At 50.3% G+C, this 23,593-nt stretch overlaps 1 protein-coding gene across 1 annotated transcript in view; it reads left to right on the top strand.

Moving 5' to 3' along the window:
- MCCC2 (methylcrotonyl-CoA carboxylase subunit 2) overlaps window positions 1-23,593 on the top strand; it is a 264,869-nt gene that overhangs the window by 76,682 nt on the left and 164,594 nt on the right. Inside the window, exon 4 of the mRNA XM_086960805.1 lies at window positions 21,080-21,181. Coding sequence (XP_086816931.1) covers window positions 21,080-21,181 — 102 coding nt within the window. The remainder of the gene's footprint in view (window positions 1-21,079; window positions 21,182-23,593) is intronic.

The following is a 23,593-nucleotide window of genomic DNA, read 5'->3' as shown; positions in this document are numbered from 1 at the left end:
CCTCGTGCCCCGTTCCACTGGGTATTGTTGAGAGACCAGCGGGCCCGCCCTCACCCTGGCCGACGCTGAGGCATAGAGTACCATGGTCCATCTGACAAATCCCTCTCCCAGACCGAAACTCAGTAACACCTGCGCAAATATTCCCATTCCAGGCTGTCAAAGGCCTTTTCCAGGTCAACCGAAAGGACCAAGGGGCACAGGGCCTCCGTGTGTGGTTCCTCTAGCAGACGAAATAAGCGACGAATATTCATGGTCGTATTGCGTTTAGGGATAAATCCTGCCTGGTCTTCGTGCACCAAGGAGCGCATGTGTCCCAGCAGCCTCGATGCCAATATGCTGCTTAGAATCTTATAGTCGACCGTTAACATTGATAACGGTCGATAGGACGCCGGGTCAGCTGACTCCCTACCAGGTTTAAGGAGGGGAACTACCAAGGCTTCACACATCGAGCCGGGCAGTCGTTCCAAGCGTTTCGCTTCCTTGTAGACTACTAATAGTCGGGGTGCCAATAGGTCCACGTAGGCGGAGTAGAATTCGACCGGGAGCCCATCAAGGCCCGGGGTCTTGTTTCTCGCCATCCCCTTTATGGCGCTACGGATTTCCCCAAGTTCTATATCGGTGCCCAGGGCCTTCGCTATGTCAGGTTCCAGTGCGGGAATCTCTAAGGATTGTAAATAATCATCGATCAGGGTAGGATCTCGGGTCAGTCTACTACGGTATAGCCGTTCATAATAGCGCAAGTAGCAATCAAGTATCTCCGGTTGAGTATGCACCTCAAGTACCTCCGCGGTACGCATGGACACCGTCGGGGAGGTCCGGCGCGTGGGATTGGCCAACCAAGCTAAGAGCGCGCCCGACTTATCCCCTTCCGTGAGCGATCTGGTGATATAGGCCTTATAATCAAAACAGCGCAATCGTTCGACCTCCGCCGCCACTGCCTCTCTCGCCGCAGCAGTACGTTCCTGAAGTTCTGGGTGGCCGGGGCGGCAAAGCTCCATCTCGTGGAGCTTCCGGTCCGCGTTGGCCAGGTCATCTAGGATGACACGACGCATTCCAACTTTCTTGGATATACAGTAGCCCCTGATCACCACCTTGAAAGCGTCCCACTCCGAGGCCCTCGACCCAGCAGTGCCCCCATTGGTCGCAAAATAGTCAGTAATTTTATCTTCTAGGTCCGCCCTGAAGACTATATCCTCTAATATCTCGGAGCGCAGTTTCCAAGTAGGTACGCTGGGGACCCCGGGAAACCAACTGAAATCCGCTAGTAGGGGGTTGTGATCCGAGATGGTCCTAGCCAAGTATTCAGATCGCATAGTCGCGGACACCAATTCCGCCGACCCCAGGAACCCATCTAGTCTCACATGTAATTCGTGCATGCCAGAAAAGTATGAATAATCTCTAGTATAGGGGTGCTGCGCATGCCAAATATCTGTCAGCCCCCATTGAGCCTGCCATTCCTTCCTGCCTTTAGCTACGCGTCGGACCGGGGAGTCCGGAAGGGGGGGGGGGGGGGGGGAACGATCAATGTCGACATCCACCACCGAATTAAAATCTCCTTCCAGCAGGAGGGTCCCCGATAGAAAATGGGCCAAGGAGCCCGACAACCCGGATAGGAAGGCGAGCTGGTCCACGTTAGGCGCATAAACGCAACAAATATTCAGTGCCCTACCCCCCAGTGTGCCAGAGATAGCCACGTAGCGACCCTCCGGATCCACCACAGATTTAGAAACCTGTAGGGGTATCCCAGCCCTTATCCATATCAGCACCCCTCTCGCATAAGCTGAGTATGTAGTGTAGTAAACCTGCCCTCTCCATCTACGCTGTAGCGCCGCCCCTTCCGCCTTAGTAAGATGTGTCTCCTGCAGCAACGCTATTTGCACCCCTCTACGCACTAGATAAGCGTGAATTTTGTGTCGTCTGGACATAGTGTGAAGTCCCCGCACATTCCAAGTGATGCATTTTACATTAGTGATCTCAGCCATTGTCCCAAATTGCTGCATCCAGGCTCTCCCAACAACGCTCAAATATGGAACAGTCAATATTCGATTCAACACCAATGGCGGCCATCCCCCCCAACATCAACCAAACTTTCCCTTGAAACAAACCCCCTCCCACCCACCCCAGAATAGGACCCAAATAGCGCCATCCAGTTCCCATCCAAACTGTACCCTCAGTAAACACCCTTCCCCGACTAATCCTGCGGTAGCCACCACAGGTGTGCCTTAAGGGCCGAGTGCGGGCCGGGCGCCAGCAATGGGCCACCGAGTCTCGGGCTACCGAGACTAGACCGAGCCCCAAATCACAGGTATCAGGCAGGGCAAGGCCCCCCAACCCCATCGGTGATTTATGGTCCAGCAGCAACTCCTACACCTCCACACCTCCCGCGACAGACCCCCGCCCAAATGGAATCAGCTCACCCGAGTTCATTCCTGCCCATCCAGCATGCCCTCAGCCAAGTCCGGAGATACCACTGGTAAATTAACACTATCTGTCTCCGAGTCCTCCGTGTCCGAGTGAGCCCCCTCTCCACCAGGTTCCAGTTCTTCGATGATGGGGCCGCCCTGGGAGCCAGATAGGTTGGAAACCATTTCCAATACTCCTCGCCGTTCAGCCAAAGTCTCTACCGTCGAGGGCTTGCCCGGTTTACCGCGGCGGCTCCGAAGTCGTTTGGATCGCCGTTGTTGTCCGGGTTCCGACGTCGCCTGGAAGGAGGATCCGAAGCCATCTTTGCCAGCCCTATACAGCTCAAGCCAAGTGCAGATGCCCTCCGGGGTTTCAAAAAATTGGGTCTTATCATCAAGGATGATGCGGAGTCTCGCAGGAAAGAGGAGAGAGTATTGTATACCCTCGCTCCGCAGTTCACGTTTGACCGCTAGGAAGGAGGTCCGCTTTCGTTGGGTCTCATAGGTATAGTCCGGAAAAATGTTCACTTGGCTGTTCTGTACTTGGTAAGGGCCATTATGTCTGGCGGCATTGAGGAGCAGATCCCTGTCTCGAAAATGCAATAAGCGCGCCACCACCGGGCGCGGGGAGCGGCCTTGTTGAGGCGGTCTTGTCGGTACTCTGTGTGCACGCTCCAGAGTATAGAAGGAGGACAGACCTTCCGGCGCCACCACAGTTCGGAGCCAAGCTTCCAGATAGGCCACCATGTCACCATTCTCGATTTTTTTTCCGGTAGGCCCACTATGCGAATATTGTTCCTCCTATTACGCCCTTCGGCGTCCTCCGCCCGTCTTTCCAAGTCACCGATCCGGGACAGGACATCCTTCATCTCGGCAGCCAGAGTCTTCTGCGCCCGCTCCAGGACCTTCACCGAGCTCTCTACCTCTTTGACTCTGTCCGAGAGCTTACCATGGTCCGCCCTGAGGAGGCCCAGACTCGTCGCAACCTGGGCGATGTCTTGTTGTAGGGCAGATCGCGTATCTGCGATCGCCTCCAGGATCCTATTCAATTGTTGCTGTAGGTGAGGGCCTCCAGAACTCTCCGGGTCACCTCGATCATCCCTATCCGGCGCCTCCGTGTCCTGAGGCGGCCGGGGTGGTCCCTTTAGGTCCTCTTGGTTTTCCCATGGCAGACGTGCCCTGCAGTATAAAGCTCGGCAGGCGACCCACCAATTATGGGCGTCGGCTGTTGCTCTCATGGTGTGCGGCTGCGGTGAAGAGGGCCTTCGATCGTCCTCAACGCGGTGGCGCAGAATCCTACCACCCCTCCAATCTCTCGGGATGAACCACCGCTGAGTCCCCGGCGGCCACCAGGGGGGAAGTGGGGGCAATCACCGCCAATCGACGTGGGCCCGTCGGTTCAAGGGAGATCTCGGATTGCAGTCACCAATGCAGCCGGGACTCCCACAGGGTCACGTCGTAGCATCGCCTATAAAGTTCCTTGGGACCAGGTGAATACAGGATCTCGGCGGAGTACAGCCGATCGTCTCGGGTGGCTCTGCTTTTCTGGCCAAGACCTCCGGCCGCCAGGGACCAACCGGCGCCGAAAAAAACGACTACCAATCTTCCGGGGATGTCTACGGTGTCCGGACACTCCCAGGTCGCCGGGTGGATGGTCGTCTTTCCGAGAGATGAGACGTGGAGAAGGCACGTGCAGAGCTGGCAGGCTCTTCCGGGCCGAGGGTCTCGGCAAGTCTATCGAAGGTCCGGTCGCCATCTTGAGCTCCGCTCCGCTTCCTCCGCAACTTCGCTTTTCGGCCAGAACAGCCGATTTTCGGGTTCACTCAGGTGCCTCACCAAGTCGGCCTCAGCTTGATTTTCGATTCGTGGGGGTCGGGCACCCCCAAACCCTCGGAATTCAGGATGAATGCGGGCTCAGTCTCGGAGCCGAGCTCTCAGGCGACCATCGCCATCGGCGTCCAAGCCACGCCCATAGTGGTCATTCTCATGAGTTGCAGTTTAATTTGCCATTTTGAAAAGTGTTATTTTTGTAGTTGTTAGACGGGGACCTGGAGGGTCGGCCGAGGACAAGGGGAGAGGCCTCCGGGGAGGGCCGTCTCCAACGATCGTACAGACAAGTAACTTCCCCCCCACAGATGGACACCACACAAGGATAAGGTTAACGCTTTTTATATGCAGTTCTTGAAGCAAAGTATCACGGTACAGTGAGATCGGGACACGAGGGTCCTCTCAATTCTAGTCTCTGGAAGGGAAAGGGGGTAGCGGGACAGTCTTGATACCGATCTGGTATTGGGGTGGTATGATGGATAGCTCACAATCCTCGAGCTCGGAGTTCTGGAAGGTCGGGCCGCGGCAGCGCCAGCAGGCTCGGATGACAAGTCTCACTTGAGGAGGGCCGCGGCAGCGCCAGCAGGTCCCGACTATGATGTAGGTTGCAGAGGGCCGCGGCAGCGCCAGCAGGTCCAGAGGACGATGTAGGTTGCAGAGGGCCGCGGCAGCGCCAGCAGGTCCCGAGGACGATGTAGGTTGCAGAGGGCCGCGGCAGCGCCAGCAGGTCCCGACGAGGAGGAAGGTTGCAGAGTGCCGCGGCAGCGCCAGCAGGCAGGACGATGGTTCACAAGGCAGGGCTGCGGCAGCGCCAGCAGTCCGTCAAGGATGAGTTCTTCTAGGTGTCTCTCGACTCCAGGATACAACTGCCTTCCTGCTCTGGAGCTGCCCCAGTTATAGGTCTGGCCTCCTTTGATCTCCGGACCCTCGCTCTTGGAGGTCGGGAGGTCCGGGATGAGGGAGTCCAGACACCCAGCAGGGGGGTGGAGCCAGCGCCCGGGGAGGCTGGGGGCGATCGGCACCTGGCGGGGGAGAGCCATCGACACTCCTCTCTCCCATTGACCTGCCAAGGGGTCCGTTCACCTCCTGGGTGGATGGTGGTGCTGGGATGTCGGGGCCTGGCCAGGCCCAGGGTTGGGGTCGAGCTGAGGCCACGCGGCCTCGTGGTGCAGTGTCCAAGATGGCGGCTGGGCCGGGCAATGGTGCTGGTGGTGGCCTGGGCCAGTGATACAGAGATGTCCGGGAGCAGGCGTCCCGTAGGGGACGGGTTGTGGGTTGCTTCCGTGGGTCGTCGGGGTTGTTCTTCTGGCGGCACCGGGAGAGCCGGTGTCCAGGCTCTGTCATGCGGGGAGGGAGCGAGCCCTTCACGAGGCCTGTCCAACATGCGTCCCCCCCAGCTGAAGGCGGGGAGAGTCACCCATCCTCTTGGGGGCTTTCCTCGTCGAGGCGGAAAAAGCGTGACAGGCCGTCCGCGTTGGCGTGGTCCTGGCCTGGACGATGCTCCACAGTGAAGTCCATCCCCTGCAGGGAGATGGACCATCGCAACAGTTTGGGATTCTCCCCCCGCATCTGCATCAACCATTGCAGGGGTCGATGATCTGTTTGTACCCGGAAGTGGGTACCGAAGAGGTAGGGCCGGAGCTTCTTGAGGGCCCACACTACTGCAAAGGCCTCCCGTTCGATGGTGCTCCAGCGCTGTTCTCGGGCCAGCAGGCGTCGGCTGATGAAGGCCACTGGCTGGTCGACTCCCTCGGGGTTTAGTTGGGAGAGGACTGCCCCAATGCCATGGTCTGAGGCGTCCGTCTGGACGATGAACTCATGGCTGTAGTCGGGGGCCTGGAGCACAGGGGCGGTGCACATGGCGGCCTTCAGTTTCTCGAAGGCCGCTTGACAGTCCGGGGTCCAGTTGACGGTTTTGGGGTGTTTCTTGGATGTGAGTTCCGTGAGGGGCCCCACAATGCTGCCATAGTCCTTCACAAACCGCCTGTAGTATCCGGTGAGCCCCAAGAAGGCTCGGACCTCGGTTTGGGTGACGGGTGGCTGCCAGGACTGGATGGCAGCGATCTTGAGCTGGAGAGGGGCCACCAGACCGCTCCCCACTTGGTGCCCGAGGTAGGTCACGGACCCCTGGCCAATTTGGCACTTGCTGGCCTTGATGGTGAGGCCGGCCTGTTGGAGGGCGTGCAGGACTTCTCGGAGGTGGTGAAGGTGGTCTGTCCAGTGGCGGCTGTACACAGCGATATCGTCCAGGTAGGCGGCGCTGAATTCTTCGAGGCCCGCCAATACCTGGTTCACAAGTCGGTGGAAAGTGGCGGGAGCGTTTTTCATGCCGAATGGCATCACTTTGAAATGGTAGTGACCGTCCGGGGTAGAGAAGGCGGATCGTTCTTGGGCTCTGGGGGTGAGGCCGATCTGCCAGTAGCCCGCTGTCAGATCAAAGATACTCAGGTAGCGGGCAGCCCCCATGCGGTCAACCAGTTCATCTGCTCGGGGAATGGGGTGAGCGTCGGTTCGGGTGACAGCGTTCAGGCCCCGATAGTCGATGCAGAATCGGAGCTCGGGGGTGGTGCCCGGGGCAGCAGCTTTGGGGACCAGTACGACTGGGCTGGCCCAGGGGCTGTCGGATGGCTCGATGACTCAGAGTGTGAGTATTTTGGAGACTTCGTCTTGGATGCAGGCGCGCACCCGATCTGGCACTCGGTACGCCCGGTGTCGGATAGGGGGACTGTCCCCAGTGTCCACGTCGTGAAGGCACCAGGGGGTGACCCCGGGGGTGAGGGAGAACAGGTTTGCAAATTGCAGCAGGAGAGCCCGACAGTCTTGGCGCTGCTCCGGGGTCAGGGAATCGGAGAGTCGGACCCCGTCCACCGAGCCATCTTTCTCACGGGTCCTCAGGAGGTCAGGGAGGGGCTCAGAGTCTTCCTCTGCCCCACTATCTGTGGCCATCAGTAGGCTGAGCTCCGAGCGTACGAAGTGTGGTTTGAGTCTGTTGGCGTGAAGGACCCGGAGAGGGTTCCGGGGGGACTCCATGTCGATTAGATAGGTGACAGGGCCCTTGCGCTCGACCACCTTGAAGGGTCCTGTCCATTTGTCCTGCAAGGCACAAGGCTCGATGGGAGACATCACCCATACTTGCTGACCAGGCTCGAACTCGATGGAGGAGGCATGTTGATCGTACCATTTCTTCATGTCTTCCCGACTGGCCTCGAGATTGGCTTTAGCAAGTTCCCTGAATCGCCGGGTCTGGTTGCGGAGGGTCAGGAGGTACTTATACACATCCGGAGGGGTCTTCTGGGGGGCCATTTCCCATTCTTCTTTAACCAGGCTGAGGGGCCCCCGGACAGGGTGTCCGTACAGGAGCTCGAAGGGCCTGAAACCGAGGGATTTCTGGGGGACTTCTCGGTAGGCGAAGAGGAGGCACGGGAGCAGCACGTCCCACTGGCGACGTAGGGGTTCCTCCAGCCCCATGATCATCCCCTTGAGAGTGCGGTTAAACCGCTCGACCAGTCCGTTTCCTTGCGGGTGATAGGGGGTCGTGAACCGGTACGTAACCCCGCACTGCTGCCAGAGAGATTTCATATATTTGGAGATAAAGTTCGTGCCTCTGTCGCTGACGACTTCCCGGGGGAATCCTACTCGAGAGAAGATCCCCATTAGGGCTCGGCCTACCACGGGTGCTGTTACGGTCTGAAGAGGAATGGCCTCGGGATAGCGGGTGGCGTGGTCCACCAGGACCAGGATGAATCGATGCCCTTGTGCTGTTCGGGGGTCCAGGGGCCCCACAATGTCTATTCCCACCCGTTCGAACGGGGTGGTGACAACGGGGAATGGCTGCAAGGGTGCTTTGATTTTTCGGCCGCTCTTCCCGCTGGCCTGGCAGGTGGGGCAGGCCCGGCAGTGGTTGGAGACGTCATTTCGCATTTTGGGCCAGTAAAAGTGGGTTACCAGGCGGTTATACGTTTTGTCTTGCCCCAAGTGCCCAGCAAAGGGGACATCGTGTGCCAAGTTCAAAAGGAAGTCTCTGAAGCGGAGGGGCACCACCAGCACCCGACTGGCCCCCAACTCTGCAATTCTTTGCTCGCTGTATAGTAGGTCATTGTCCCAATAGATCCAGTGGGCCCCTGCGGTGTCTCCCGCGCTCTGGGCGAGTGCTTGCTGTCGGAGTCCCTCGAGGGAGGGACAGGTCCTCTGCTCTTGTCGGAATTGTTCCTGGGTGGGACCACCCTCTTGACGCCACTGAGCCAGTTCTGGAAGATCTTGGAGCTGAGTGGGCCCTTCTTGGGTTTGCTCTGGGGGATCAGTACTGAGGGTGTCCTCCTCTGGGGTGATCGGGGGAGGAGGTGCTGGCCATTCGGGTTCTTCAGATCTGGGGATGGCGCGGGCGGCCATGGACCGGGTTGTTACGCACGCCCAGTCCGGGAGGCCCAACATCCCCAGGTGCTCTCTTCTCTCAACGGCCGCCCACGGGGAACTCTCGGGGTCGTTTCCCAGGAGGCAGTCCACTGGGGCATCATCGCGGACAGTCACTTTTAGCATACCGGACACTCCTCCCCATTCGAAGGGGACGCAGGCCATCCGACACAGGCTCTCTGAATTGTCGGCTGATCGGACGGGGCAAAGAACGTTTGGCAGGATTTGCTCCGGGGTCACCAGGTGACAGCGGACCGCCGTCACACTGGCCCCGGTGTCGCGCAGGGCTTCGGCCTTGCGCCCATTTATGTTCACCCACTGGCTGTATTTTCTGGTGTTGGCGGGTAGGGGAGCCCGCGGGATCATGTCTCTTTCCCCCAGGCAAGCCAGGATCATGGCGGCAGGTTCCCACTCGCGCTGTTCCTGCTCCTACTCTTCATACTCTTCGGAGGTTTGCTCCTCTCCTAGCGCGGCGGCAGCGACCTGGCGGGGCACGGGAGTCTGGTTCTTCGGGCAGCTCGGGTCGCTGGCATAGTGGCCGATTCGCTGGCACCGGTGGCAAGTAACGTTGGCTCAGAACCCTGGGCGCATCGGGGGGTTTCCCCGACCGGCCGGGGGCGGGTGTTGCTGGCGGGAGCTGCCGGGACGGCATCTCTGCCCCGGCCCTGGCCTCCTCCTCCTCCTCGGGGGCGATGGGGACCTTGGTTGGTTCTGTTTTGTTCACTTGGCCCACTCCGGGACACTCGAGTGCTTTCCCATCGGTCAGCTTCAGCGGCGAGCTGCCGAGGTTCAGTTAATTTACTGTCGAGGAGGTGCTGCCTGAGCTTGACGAAGCAATTGTTGGAGAGGTGCTCCCACACAATGAGGTTAAAGAGTTGCTCGTAGGTGGTTACGTGGCTGCCCTTGATCCACCCCTTGAAGGCTCGGCTGAAATAGTTCACATACTCCACCCAAGTTGTACCCGGGATCCGTTTGCAATCGCGGAACCTCTGGCGGTACATCTCGGGCGTGAGTCCGTATCGAGTGAGGAGGGCGGCCTTCATGTGGTCATAGGATGTCATCTGATGGTCCGGGAGCTGTAGCAGGGCATTGCGGCCTTCATTGACGAACCTCCCCCATAGCCCGGCTCCCCAGTCACTTCGATCAATCCGGTGGGAGGTCATGGCGATCTCGTAGGCCTTGAACCACTGCTGTATGTCGTCGTTCCGATAATATTCTCTGACGACATCCTTGGGGATGTGGACCTTTGGTTCGGTAGTGCCCGGGGTGTGCGGGCGCTCGGGCACCCCTAGATCTTTGTTCTGTTTCCGCATTTCTATTTCTGCTAGCTTGCGCTCGTGTTCGTATGCCAGTTTTTTCTCTTCGAGTTCTCTCTGCCTTTGTTTCTCTTCCCGCTCCTCTCAGAGCCGTAAGTGTTCTAAGTTTATCTTTTGTTCTGCCAGTTTCAGCTCTCCGTCCAACCGGAGCCGTGCCAACTCTAATTCATGGAGTCTGCTTTTCTCTCGTTCTTGGATCTCTTCCAGGGAGAGACCCGCTCTCCTTTCTTCCGTCGGAGTGGTGTTTGTTTCTGGTGCCTGGCGGTTTTGGTTCCGGGGTACGGCCGCACCCGTTTCTGCCCAAGATTCTAGGGCGTGTTTGAAGTCCTCTTTCGTGCTCAGCCCGGTGGTAGCAATGCCTAGTTCCATGCAAAATTGCTTTAGCTCTCGATGGTTGTACTCTTCTAGTTTCTCCATCTGGAATTTCTCTGCGGATCCGCTCTCTTTTGTTGTCATTGTGGTTGAGTCGTGGGGTGAGTTACTCTCTGTACGATTACGCGTCGGTTCGGATCGCGCCGCTGGCCACCAATGTTAGATGGGGACCTGGAGGGTCGGCCGAGGACAAGGGGAGAGGCCTCCGGGAGGGCTGTCTCCAACGATCATACAGACAAGTAACTTCCCCCCCCACAGATGGACACCACACAAGGATAAGGTTAACGCTTTTTATATGCAGTTCTTGAAGCAAAGTATCACGGTACAGTGAGATCGGGACACGAGGGTCCTCTCAATTCTAGTCTCTGGAAGGGAAAGGGGGTAGCGGGACAGTCTTGATACCGATCTGGTATTGGGGTGGTATGATGGATAGCTCACAATCCTCGAGCTCGGAGTTCTGGAAGGTCGGGCCGCGGCAGCGCCAGCAGGCTCGGAAGACAAGTCTCACTTGAGGAGGGGCGCGGCAGCGCCAGCAGGTCCCGACGATGATGTAGGTTGCAGAGGGCCGCGGCAGCGCCAGCAGGTCCCGAGGACGATGTAGGTTGCAGAGGGCCGAGGCAGCGCCAGCAGGTCCCGAGGACGATGTAGGTTGCAGAGGGCCGCGGCAGCGCCAGCAGGTCCCGACGAGGAGGAAGGTTGCAGAGTGCCGCGGCAGCGCCAGCAGGCAGGACGATGGTTCACAAGGCAGGGCTGCGGCAGTGCCAGCAGTCCGTCAAGGATGAGTTCTTCTAGGTGTCTCTCGACTCCAGGATACAACTGCCTTCCTGCTCTGGAGCTGCCCAAGTTATAGGTCTGGCCTCCTTTGATGTCCGGACCCTCGCTCTTGGAGGTCGGGAGGTCCGGGATGAGGGAGTCCAGACACCCAGCAGGGGGGTGGAGCCAGCGCCCGGGGAGGCTGGGGGCGATCGGCACCTGGCGGGGGAGAGCCATCGACACTCCTCTCTCCCATTGACCTGCGGTGGATGGTGGTGCCGGGATGTCGGGGCCTGGCCAGGCCCAGGGTTGGGGTCGAGCTGAGGCCACGCGGCCTCGTGGTGCAGTGTCCAAGATGGCGGCTGGGCCGGGCAATGGTGCTGGTGGTGGCCTGGGCCAGTGATACAGAGATGTCCGGGAGCAGGCGTCCCGTAGGGGACGGGTTGCGGGTTGCTTCCGTGGGTCGTCGGGGTTGTTCTTCTGGCGGCACCGGGAGAGCCGGTGTCCAGGCTCTGTCATGCGGGGAGGGAGCGAGCCCTTCACGAGGCCTGTCCAACAGTAGTGTACAATAGACTGTTGTGCTTTCAGAAAACGTATGTCTCACTTTAGAACTGACCATTAACAAACACAAAACCAGAGTGTGAGAAGGAAGTGAGGCCATGTAGGGGTGGGCCGGGTACCCCAGCTACCTAATAGGCAAACTGCATCATTCCCCAAACAAGACCCACCCCCATTACAAAAAAGAACAAGCATTGGCATAGCCAATAGGTTTCGCCTTTGGGACCTTTTAATTGTTTAGTTATGCAACAGTTGATGTTGTTGCACCAAGGATATTGTGCTAGATAACTAAACTCTTATAAGGTCCCAAAGGCGAGACCTATTGGCTATGCCAGTGCTTTTCTTTTCAAGTGCCCCGCCCTATCTCCTGTACAAAAGGAAAAAATAGAAACACTTTCCTTCCATAAAAATTTCAGAAATGGATTTAAGGGAGACACTGTCCACACATTGCCCATGAGTAGCCAATATTCTTTACCTTTATTCTAACCTTTACTATGTACAACTCTTCTAATCTTTACCATGGCTTGACGATATCTGATTGTGTTGGGTTACTTTTGGTTTGCTGGACCACAAATAAAGATTTCCTTAGATGCACTCTCTCTTACATGTTTTTCTTTGTGGTTTTACAGGAATATCAATGTATTCTATACCCCCTCCCAGAAGAAATTATGTATTTTCAAATTATACGTCAGCCGAACTAGTTAGGAGCTCCCATTTGGGATTTAAAACCTTCTTGTTCATCGATGCCACTTACCTTCTCCTCCAATTCGGATTCTGTTTGTAAACTGGAGTATTGCTGAGTGCATTCCAGGCAAATGAAGTTTAATAGCAACAAGAGACAAATCCTGGTTATCTGCAGTGGCACTTCATGCTGGTCTGACACAAGCTAGCCTGCTCCTTTTTTACCTTTGCAAGTCGCAGCACGCCCCTTTTCGTAGAGAACTGGGATGACCCCAATGATGAAGCATGTCACCGTGAGGAAACTCCGGTGAGTGAGGGGAATATAAAAAAGAGATTTTTCTTTCTTCTAGGGCTACACTAAGACATTAATTGAAGTTAGCCACTACACAAGACCGGTCCCCGAACCCAGATACTGGATTCTTTTTTCTACCTTTTTTACCTTTGCCATCTTCAGTCTAGAAAGTTAAAAATCTGGTTATTCTATATGGTCAAGATTTTTCCCTTAGGACTCAAAAGCAAAAGGTGGTGGATACATTTTTTACACAAACAATCAACAACATTTATCTTACTATTCAGAACAAACCAACTGTTAATAATCCTTTTTAGGTCGAGCCTGAGCCAGCACGCATGCGCTGCTCTTCGAGGCTTCTTGTAATCAGCCTAAACTTTTCTGTGTGGGTCTGACTCACCCTATACATTTGGTTGGCTGTTGCTTGTGTCATTTTCTTTTTGTAGCCTGCAAATGGCTAAAGGCGGGCACATATAACACCTTTTTGGCAAATGTTCACTCCCACAGCGTTTTGCTTGCGGGAGCGAGCAGCGGTGCGCTGCATTCCTTCTTTGTGGATAAGGTTACTGATTAAACACAGGGCAGTCACTTTCGTGGCCGCACTTGTTATTCCAGCTGTCTTAGTTGTCTTCCCTGAACCGTGTTTCGTGTTCCCCTCTCTTGTTCTCTACGGCGCCACTTTCAATTGGAATTGAAGAACTTGCTTAGGGCTAGTTACCATTCGTCAGCGTTTAGCATCATCTGTTTATAGTTATCGTGCAGGAAAAATACGACAGAGCCACCACGATTCTCTTCTCCCTGCAGGTTACCCATTTGTACAGCAAGGATTATTTCCTTTATTCACACAAGTGCACATTTGGGGTTGCCTCCACCCAGCCACCAAGAAAGTATTGCAGCATTTGGCAATCGACAAAGCTGCACGTCTTCTGGAACACCGATTTCATACAGAGGTCTCCTCCAGGCGAATTTGTGTTTACCTGTATCAGAAATGCGTCGCTTCATAGGCTGGGTAAATAAAGGTCCTTTAGTGCTCGGTGCTGGTTCTCTGGTTTTCCTGCTTGCCTCCCTCCTCCCTGTTTGACAAAATGACTTTTTTCCGGAGCTACGGAAATAAAGTACACACTGTACTGTAGCAGCAGCAGTTAGGTAAACATGCCATTAGATCAGATACAGAATTGACTATGAAGCTGGCACACTTTTGTAGGAGGGAAGTAACAGGTTTTGGAGCAGCACTGTGTATGCGTATGCCCACTTCCAGATTAAATGTACAAATTGATTTCAAGTTGTGCCAAGTTGCGTGAAAATGAATTTGCCCGTCTTTTATCTTTGCAAGGCTTGGCAAGTGATGCCTAGTGGCCGTCCGCACTAGACGTCACGCTTAGTACAAAATAATGCAGCAAAAAAGGGACGGGTGATAGAACCCTTCCCTTCCCCCAAACACCTCCCAGGGCCACTGGCATAGCATGCCAGGAACTTATGATAGCCGTTGACTTAAGTAGTTCGACCTACTTCAAAGGAGGCACACTGGCGAGCCGGCGGCGGAAGGCCCGCATTGTAATGAGGCTAATTCAAAACGCCACCTCACCAGGTTGCCTATGCCCGAGCGGGCCGCAGACACACTGTCAAAGCTGGTAGTAGTGAATTTGGCAAAGCACAGCAATTACTTATTTACAGAACTTTGCTTTAGCTTTTTTGTATTTGTAGTTTTATATAGGATAGTCCACATCGGGTTTCTAGCATAGCGCTTTACAGTTTGCACAGAAAATGAGTTTTGGGAGGAACGCAGCAATATAACGTTGATATGCTTATGGCTGGAACTTGACACTGATAAGTAGACCGCGGGCCGTCTCTAGCTGACAAGAAAGGATTTTGCTATTAGCAGAGAAAATGCGATACATAGTTATTTAGTGAACTTGAAACTCCAGTCAATGAAAAAAATCCATCTTTTTGTGTCCTTGCTGTTCATGATGCGATATTTGGATTAAAAGGTGAACGGTGTGTATTTTCTGTGTTCCGAGCTGTAGTTCCAGTTTACTGGGGCATTTGATGGACAGCAAATTCTTATATACCTTTCTTAAAGGAGGTGAAGGAAGTGGCAGTCCTCCTTACCAGAGGGATGTTCTTCCATGTTCAGGGACTGCCCCTGAGAAGAAGTGATAGATGGTGTTCTGTTTGTTGAATTTCAAAATTCTAAACACCAGAGGCGGACAAGCCAACAGATTAAGGGAGAGAGCCAAACCAAGAAGGATCTGTCTTGGCTCTTAGAGCCCGTGAACAAGCAGAGCCCTGAAAATAGTGGGCATGTCATGCATGCAAAAACCATGATGTAAAAATGCCAAATGATAAAAAGTATGATTCTTTACCATGTAGAAGTGTTTACATTTGTGCATCAGATTGTATCACTGCTGATGGGTAATGATTACAAGTATTTGTTTTCAAACATGAAATTAAAAACCATTCCTGCTCATCACTCTGATGACAATGTAAATTAAGCGGCAATCCTGTTGTCATCTACAGCCTATATGCGGCCAAGATTCTTGTTAGAGCTGTAGCAACATTAGAGTATATTACATGTATATTTCAGTAAACAAGAGGTTTTTGTACAACATATATCCTGAGCTCAGGCATGTGAAGGTGCTGTCTTTTTCGGGAAAAATGGACTTTGTGAAATAAAATACTTGCTTAAGATTACACAATTTGGTCAAGTAAGAAAGTCAGGGTTTGATCCTAGATTTTCTGGTTTCACATTATATCATTTAACCACTCATTGGGTATTTCTTTCTCAAGTTTTTAACATCAAAAGGTTTGTCTTTGTTTTTCATTCTTGGTGCATAGAGGTAGGTCTTGGTAGTGGGCAGAAGCCACATGGAGGCTTGGTATGGGATCAAGGGTCCAAGATGACTTCGAACTGAGCCAGTGTTAGGCATCTGGCTCGAACTTCCAGTGGCTCGCCTACAACTACTAAACACTACTCCTTTGCATCCGGAGTTTCAGTTCTTCCCAAGGATACTATCCACTCTGTGCTACGTAGGTCAGAGGATTATACTGTACAAATTCAAGGGTTATTTATTCATGTCCACTGGGAGGCTGTTCAAAGATATTAGGGTTGGTAAGAAGTGATCTGAGTTTTTAAGTCGAGCCCGGGCAGCACATACGCTGCTCTTCGAGGCATGCTTTATTCGAGTATGGACTTGAAGCTTCGCCCATAGTTGTCATTGGCTTGTGTCATTGTCCTTCGTAAATGCTGTCTTCTGATTCCTTAATATGCTTCTTAGTCCCGCATTGTCTTCATTTGTAACCTCCAATGAGCACTGACCCTTTTACTTCTGTTGTTACACAGTATGTCTTTTTAAGTCTGTAAGCACTATTTTCTTGAATGAGTTTTTTCATAGTGCAGGTACGACATGCTTTCCTGCAACTTTCACTTTCCATGCAGCCCTGGACAATGGCGGCCACTACTTTGAAATGGAATAGGTTTCGCATTCACAAGAGTTTGAGCTATTGGCATTGTAAATGACTATGGGCCAGATGTAGGTGGCTAAATACCAGTCGGTAACGCCGAAATTTGGTAAATTTCAGCATTACCGACCGGTATTTAGCCATTCCTAATGTAGGTAAGGAATCGGTAAATAAGGAATTGGTAAATACTGATTCCTTATTGCTCTTGCATTTAAGGAATCGATAATACCGATTCTTGAAATGCAATGTAGGAAGCACATTAAAGAGTGCTTTTGAGCCTTAAGAAATCGGTAATGACCACCAACTTCAAGTTCGTGGTAGTTACCGATTTCCTTTAAAAATCACTTTTTTGTTTTTGTTAAGTGCCATGTGGCACACATTCATGCCTTAGGGCATGTATGTGTGCCACATGTGCACACATGCACATTTCAGGGGTGCAACAGGGTGTCCTTTTGACACCCTGGCAACCTTGAAAGTGCTCCCGCTGTTAGCGATTAGGTAATACCGAATCGCTAATAGTGAAGGTCTTCACATTCATTCATATGGGCCTCCAAGCCCATAGAAATGAATGGGTAGGTATTCGTTATTACCGAATCTCCATTACCGATTCGGTAATAACGAATATTAAGTATTCAGTATTTTTACCAAATCTTTACCTACATAGGAAATTCCTATTTCTTAATACCGAATCGGTAAAATTCGGAATTAAGAAATCGGTATTTCAGATTTACTTACATCTGGCCCATTGTCTTTTATTTATATGTTAATTATCAAAACAGTTAAATAAAAGGCATTGTTATTTGCAAGCTTTGGCATAGCCAATAGGTCTCGCTTTTGGGCCCTTATAAGTATTTAGTTTTTCGGCACAATATCCTTGGTGCAACAACATCAACTGTTGCACGGCAAAACACTTATAAGGTCCCAAAGGCGAGACCTATTGGCTATGCCAATTCTTGTTTTACTGTGGACCAGCCCAGGCACATTCCAAAAGCACATGCCACCTCATGGATGGCATTGATTTGACTGTTTCAGCTTATTCCCTCAGAACCTCTCATGACCAATATCTAGGACAGAGAGGTGTCCGGCTTTCTGGACAGCATAAGCCTGGATTAAGTATTTATGGAGTTCTGCAATTTCCTCATGTAGAAGAAGTCCAAACAATAGTGTAACAAGCTTCCACATCTGGCTGTATTCCAGCAATTAAAAGACCCCCTGGCCCCTTTTTATGAAAACCATAGTATATTCATCTGTCCTGCCAAATTACAGTCCAAAATCTAACACTGCCTGCCTGGCATGGTGCCAGAATATTGTTGTCAGAATACACTAGACATAAATATTGTGCACTAAATATTACTTACCAAAGTATCCTCCCATTGGAGTTTTAAAACGATAATAAACGTCCAATGGAGCGATATTTTTTAAATAATATTTGACATACAAACCTGTCATGTGGTCTCCATCTGTTGGTTGAGAATTCCAATATTTTCCTATGGGCAAAGGTTCTCGGCTCTGTTTTTAATATTGATTTTCTATTGTTGGCCAACTATGATTTTAAGGTAGTGTGTGATTAAGTATTTCTTTATATATTTCGTACGCTAAGACTTGTGGCTTGAAGTATGTTAAAATAAAATCAACCCACGAGCTAGTTCCTTGAATCCTATGGATCATTTTGTAACCTACTGTTTTTGGAAGGAGATACAATTGTAGGTCAGATGGATAGTCACAGTAGCTTCAATTTGAAGATATCAAAGGGCCTGGTTCATAAAGGTTTTGTGGTAGAGCCAGAAATCTATGCCTAGTAATAAAATATAGATTTCAATTCCTTAAACTATTTGATATACCAGAATAGTCTGAAGTATATACAAACGATAATTTATGTATATTTCAGACTATTCTGGTATATTGAATAGTATAAGAAATTCAAATTTATATATACATGTGTACGCCTATTCCTCCATGTATGCTATTTGGAACTAATCACCTTTTGGTTAATCTACTGGACATACCTTGTAGAAATGTGCTTTGAACATTAGTTTTGTTTTACCTTTTTCTTCACATGGAAAATACACACCATAGAAAGTCGCTGACTTCTGATTCTTTTTTTTTGAGGATTAGTTTTACATGGGCTTCCAGGCTATTTTAGTTAGGTTATTTATTGAGCCCACGCTCACTGGAGTTTGTTGCCACTGAATAACCTTAAGTGCTTAATGACTGACTACTTGGATGTTGTATGTCGCTTTAAAGTGTAGAGTTTTCAGTGCTCTTTGGAAGAGTCCAGTGGAACTTGATTTATCATTTCTAAAGGGAGACAACTCCATTCTTTGACAGCAGCATAAGAGAAAGACCGACGTGCAAAGGAAGAGGTCCAAATCGAAGGCACCGCTAGGAAAAACGTGACCTAGGAACGGAGATTAAGAGTAGAGAAATAAACTCTGAATATTTTGGCTAACAGGGTAGGGGATTATAATGGACAATCTAGTGAGCCATAACCATGGCCTTAATAAGAATACTGTATGTTATGGGCAGCCAGTAAAGTTACCTCAAAATAGGCGTGATGCGCTCTCTTGAAGTTACAATAATAACTTGTGCAGCTGCATCTTGGATCAGCTGAAGCCTCCTAACAGATTTTTGGGGGAGAGCTAAGTAAACCTAATTGGCGTAGTCCAAGTATGACTGACTAAAATTGTGACCACCTTCTTTTGGAGTTCTGTGGGTAAAATCTGTAGTATTATTTTCAAGGTCTTCAGAAGCCAAAAGCAGGCTCTTGGCATTTATCAATCTATGGTGTTTATATACAGTTTGTGTCTAATAAGACCCTGTTTTTGAGGGAGTGTGGGCATCGCTAATAGAGGTGTGCCGTAAAGATCAATTTCTCTGTGGGATTTCTAGTCATCAAAACCTATGTTTAGCAAATTAGAAGTCGTTCAGTGCCTTTCAAAGCAGAGAGATTAGCAATAGAATCTTCACTGCCTGTCTCAGGATAAAGTTTGAATAACAACTGTGTATCTTTGGCTTATATGTATAAAAAGGACTCACATGTCTGCTAACGCTTACTCTGAAGGGGGCACCTAAAGAATAAAAAAAGAGAAGACCGTATTGATCCCAGTGGAACTCTGCAGTGATTAGGAAAGGTGGTGGAAGACCCTGTCTGAAAGGTGGCTATTGTTGGCATCCCTGCAGAAAAGATTTTATCCATTTATTTGCTAATTATTGCAACCGAAGGACTTGACTCTGTTTAATATAATGGAATGATCGGTGGTATCAAAGGCTGCAGAGAGGTCCAGCAAAATAAGCACTTCCACCTCACCGTATTTCAGCGTTCATTCATATATCATCCAGTGCATAAGACTGATTAAAGCGGAAGTCAAATCAGAACGCATACACTGTGTATGCTTTTTCATATACTTGGCAGCACACGGGGAGGCAATAAACAAAATGCTGGTGAGTACACATAAATATGCATGTTTGTGGGTGTACAGTGCATTTTGTATGACGCTATCTTGCCACCAGCAAAGTCTGCTTTACTGCCTCTATTCATAAACGTACTCTTATGTATAATCCACCATACTGGCCACAGTATAAATTTCATTTGCAGGCATAAATATCTTTAGATCCGATTATGTGAATGTCCCATCTGGGAGCGGACGGATTCAGTTCACTTGCACACCAATTTTACCCGAGCGAGGAACTTTGTGAATGAGAGCCATAGTGTCTCATGCAGGGGTGTCCAAGATGACAGGATCATTGCAAATACTTCAGATTACACACACAAAAAAAATGTACACACAGTAAATCTAAATGGAAATAATGGATCTTAGCGCCCAGTTTAGAATGCTGGGAGTTGGCCTCCCAATCAAGACTCCCTTTGCAAGTTGCTGCTGTTGTGGGCCGGCGTGGGGAGAATTTCTTGGCTGCTAGTTCCCCACCTAATTACCAATTTATTATTATAATTTTTTTACTCCATCAATGGTAAATCAGTTGTTTTTTTGTTTGTTTCTTAAGCCAGTCTCTCTGTCCTATTGTTGCTGTCCCCTTCTCTTCCTTCTATAAGGGGGAAAGTAAGCCTCAAAACGATTGTAAAGCTGGATAAATAAACAAATTGACATGCTTATGTTTTTCTGGGAGGCATTTGGGAATACATTCCTCTTTAGCGAAGGAGGGGGGGGGGGGGGCAACAAATCACCAGAGACTGACTATTGAAAAAAGACTCTGATGCTGTGTTGCTGAAGAAGAGCCCCTTATGAAGAAAGGGACCCATGTTTTCTCTTCATGCAAGGTGAGATGAATCCAATGCATTGAAGGCGAGGGTGCAGATAACTTATTGTCTTCATCTGCAAGTCAATAATGGCCGTTAAATACCCTGCTGTCATTATATTGCGATTGCCTCGTCTGCAGCTCGGCCATATAATTGTGGGGAGTATAATTAACGGCAATTATTGCCCGTAGGTTAGGGCAATTACACCTGCCTGTCCTTCCTGAAAATCTGGTGTTGATGTGATCTTCCTTTGCCTATGTTGGGCACTTGGAGTCTGTCTGTGAGACACTTTTTGACCCTTGTGACCAGTTCCGGATTGGGAGCTACAAGCCTGAAAGGTTGGGCTCATGTGTTTGCTGCCTGAGGTTGATACATTCACAGAATTCAATGTACCTTTAAGGTCATAGTTTCCTGGGCGCTTTGAGAACTTGGCCATTCATCCTTTCGCTGTCATTACAACGAGTTCCATTGAGCTCGGTAATCCTAGCACATTTTATTTACTGTCCTGTATTAATGCAAAAAATAAAATAATAATAATAACCTTACAGATCAAGTGTACCACTTTTGCTGAGTCTAGATATGTTTCAGACTTTTCTTGAATGTGCTCATGTCTATAGGTTTCCACTAAAGAACAAGAAGCTAAAAATGCACTTTTGACTTAAATATCTTACATTTCAAATCATGCTTTAATATGCCAGGAGATTTCAGGATTGAGGCACTTCCTTTCTTTGACTGTCTCTTAACTTCTCATTCTCAGTTCGCCTTTTCTGGAGTTCTCACAGTTTGCAGGTTACCAGTTATATGGTGATGAAGAGGTCCCAGCTGGAGGCATTATCACAGGAATTGGTCGTGTGTCAGGGTAAGAGTGGCATATGTTCCCCCCTGATATGAATAGAACATATGTGTTATTTTGTTTCACATATTGAGCCTTCTCTGATGTAAACAGCATTTATGATGTGTGCTTTCTCTTTACGTAGTTTCTCATTGCTCCTTCCAGCCAGTCTTCAAAAGCCTGCCTGGTTGCCATCTTTTTCCATCCATGAATGCCTTCTACCAGGCCTTGCACATCTTCCGGCACCCTTGGCTTTGCTGAGAAGAAAACCATAGCGAGACGGTCTCTCTTAGCTCCCAGATACTAGGCTTCTCAGGGTCAATCTCACGTTTTCTACTTCTGTATTTGCAGCAGCAGCGCCTTGCTGAGCTCCGCGTCTTCCCCCACATGGTTTTATACGTGGCTGTATTTTTTGAATATGTGGTTTAGTGTTGAGCCAATAATGGATTTACAGTCCAATATCTAGGACCCTAAACTTTTCTGGACATCTTGAAACCGGCTCAACAGTAGCATTTACAAAGGAAAATTGTTGAAGCGATCAGAAGGTGCTGAAGACAGATGGAGATACTGGGCAGCACATTAGTTTCTTTTTGGTGCCAGGAATGCACCAGCTACTGTGCTACCCCAAACAAGAAGTCTCCCTTTGCTCCTGCCACTAGGCAACCACATGTCATGCCTGAATCTGTTGCAGCATGAGAGAGAGACTAGCACACAGATAACTGTATACACAAAGGGTTTAATAGAAGTGACTTATTCCCGCCGTGTCTCACTTCCTTGCACATGCGTTCATGTAACCTACCATGAGCACCATGATGCCGATGAGATGAACCAGGTCTATTGACATTCATGTGTAGAACCTGTGTAGGAATAAGAGTACCAACCTGTGGTTTATCAGTGTTTCTTTAAACTGGTTATTTGGGTATACCAAATTGCACATGCCAAGTCTTCTAGACACACCACCACACTGTCTCTTCCACAAGTTAGGAGTCTAAAATTAAAGCACAAGCCCAGAGTGCCACACTTTCCGTTTTATTTTTCTTAAGAGACAATACTATGACAAAATGTATAGATTTCCAACATAGGAACGGTGGAAAAATATCTTTAATTACCCATTATTCAAATGTTTTTCATGATAAATTTTACTGTCACCCCTGCTGTTAGACACTTTGATTAGCATCACAGCTGAAAATATCCCAGATATTTGTTACCGCCTGTAAAGGACATGCTGGCAACCTTTGAATGCCATTGTTAAACACTATTGCCTTCTCTGTGGGATATTCCTATTATTGGAGGCTCCAGACATCATCCCTGCAATGGTAGTTTAGCACATAGAGTACTGTAATGGAGACTGTGGGACTATCTCCGTGCCAAAACAGTCTGCAAACTCCCAAGAGTTCGAGGCTTTTTGTCCAGACAGAAGTGATCACTTCTGTTCTACATTGATGCTGATCTGTGTGCTGCTGGGTTTGCTGAATTGGAGATATCGAAAGGCCTCTGAGGGTGCCTGTTGGTATTTAGTCTGCAGGTCAGCAAACGTGGCTAATTTACCTTTCACCCACATGTCCCCAACCTTGGAAATCCCGATAGTGTCCCATTTGTCAGAACAGGGCAGTTCCGTAGGCGACCCAATAGGTCAGGTTCCTAGAGAGGAGTTGCTTTAGTTAGACGGTTGTGTTAGTTAAGTTAGGCTTACGAGGATTGGTGTATAACGCCCTGTTATAACCCCCGCCCCATGAGCCAGTGATCAGTGCGAAAATTAGTATCATCATATGGACCGAACACCCATCTATTAATCGGAGTCAGTTGAGAAGCTTGGTAATAGTTGTATGACTGGCAACCCTATGCCCCCGTCGTACCAGCCCATGGTCAGTTTTTTCTTAACAATGCATGGCGGACGGTCCTCCACAGTAATCCCCGCACCACACTGTCGATTTGGGAAAAATATGAGTCTGGGATAGGATTAGGAGCATTTTGTAGTGCATAGAGGAAGCGTGAGCATTTTAAACAGGGACGCTTGCCCCAAGAGAGTGTTGGGCATCAGGTTTTAGACGATGGAGGTGCCCCAGCAAGTTTGTCTCGAAGAAAATGTGAGCGTCAGAAATAACAAAGACGCCCAGGTATCCAAAGCCTTGGGTTGCAACCGGAATCGCATAGCCTTGTGGGTTGAATGGGGGCTCGTGCCACAGGACATACTTCTGGGACTTTGACCAATTATTCCGGTATCCCGAGTGTGCACCAAATATGTGGAAAATATGAAGTACCCTCCGCAACGAGCGGGCCGGAGAGGCCAAATAGCGGAGAATATCATCCGCGTAAAGCGAGATACGATCTTCATCGTCATCCGCCCGTTTGAGTCCCCTTATTTCTGGATCACCCCTGATCCAAATAGCCAAGGGCTCCAACACCAAGGCAAAAAGAAGCGGGGACAATGGGCATCCC

The sequence above is a fragment of the Lissotriton vulgaris genome, chromosome 3_1, assembly GCF_964263255.1.
Source record: "Lissotriton vulgaris chromosome 3_1, aLisVul1.2, whole genome shotgun sequence".
NCBI classification, from domain to species: Eukaryota; Metazoa; Chordata; class Amphibia; order Caudata; family Salamandridae; genus Lissotriton; species Lissotriton vulgaris.
Note: the sequence above shows the minus strand (reverse complement) of the source record. Positions and strands in the feature narration are given on the sequence as shown.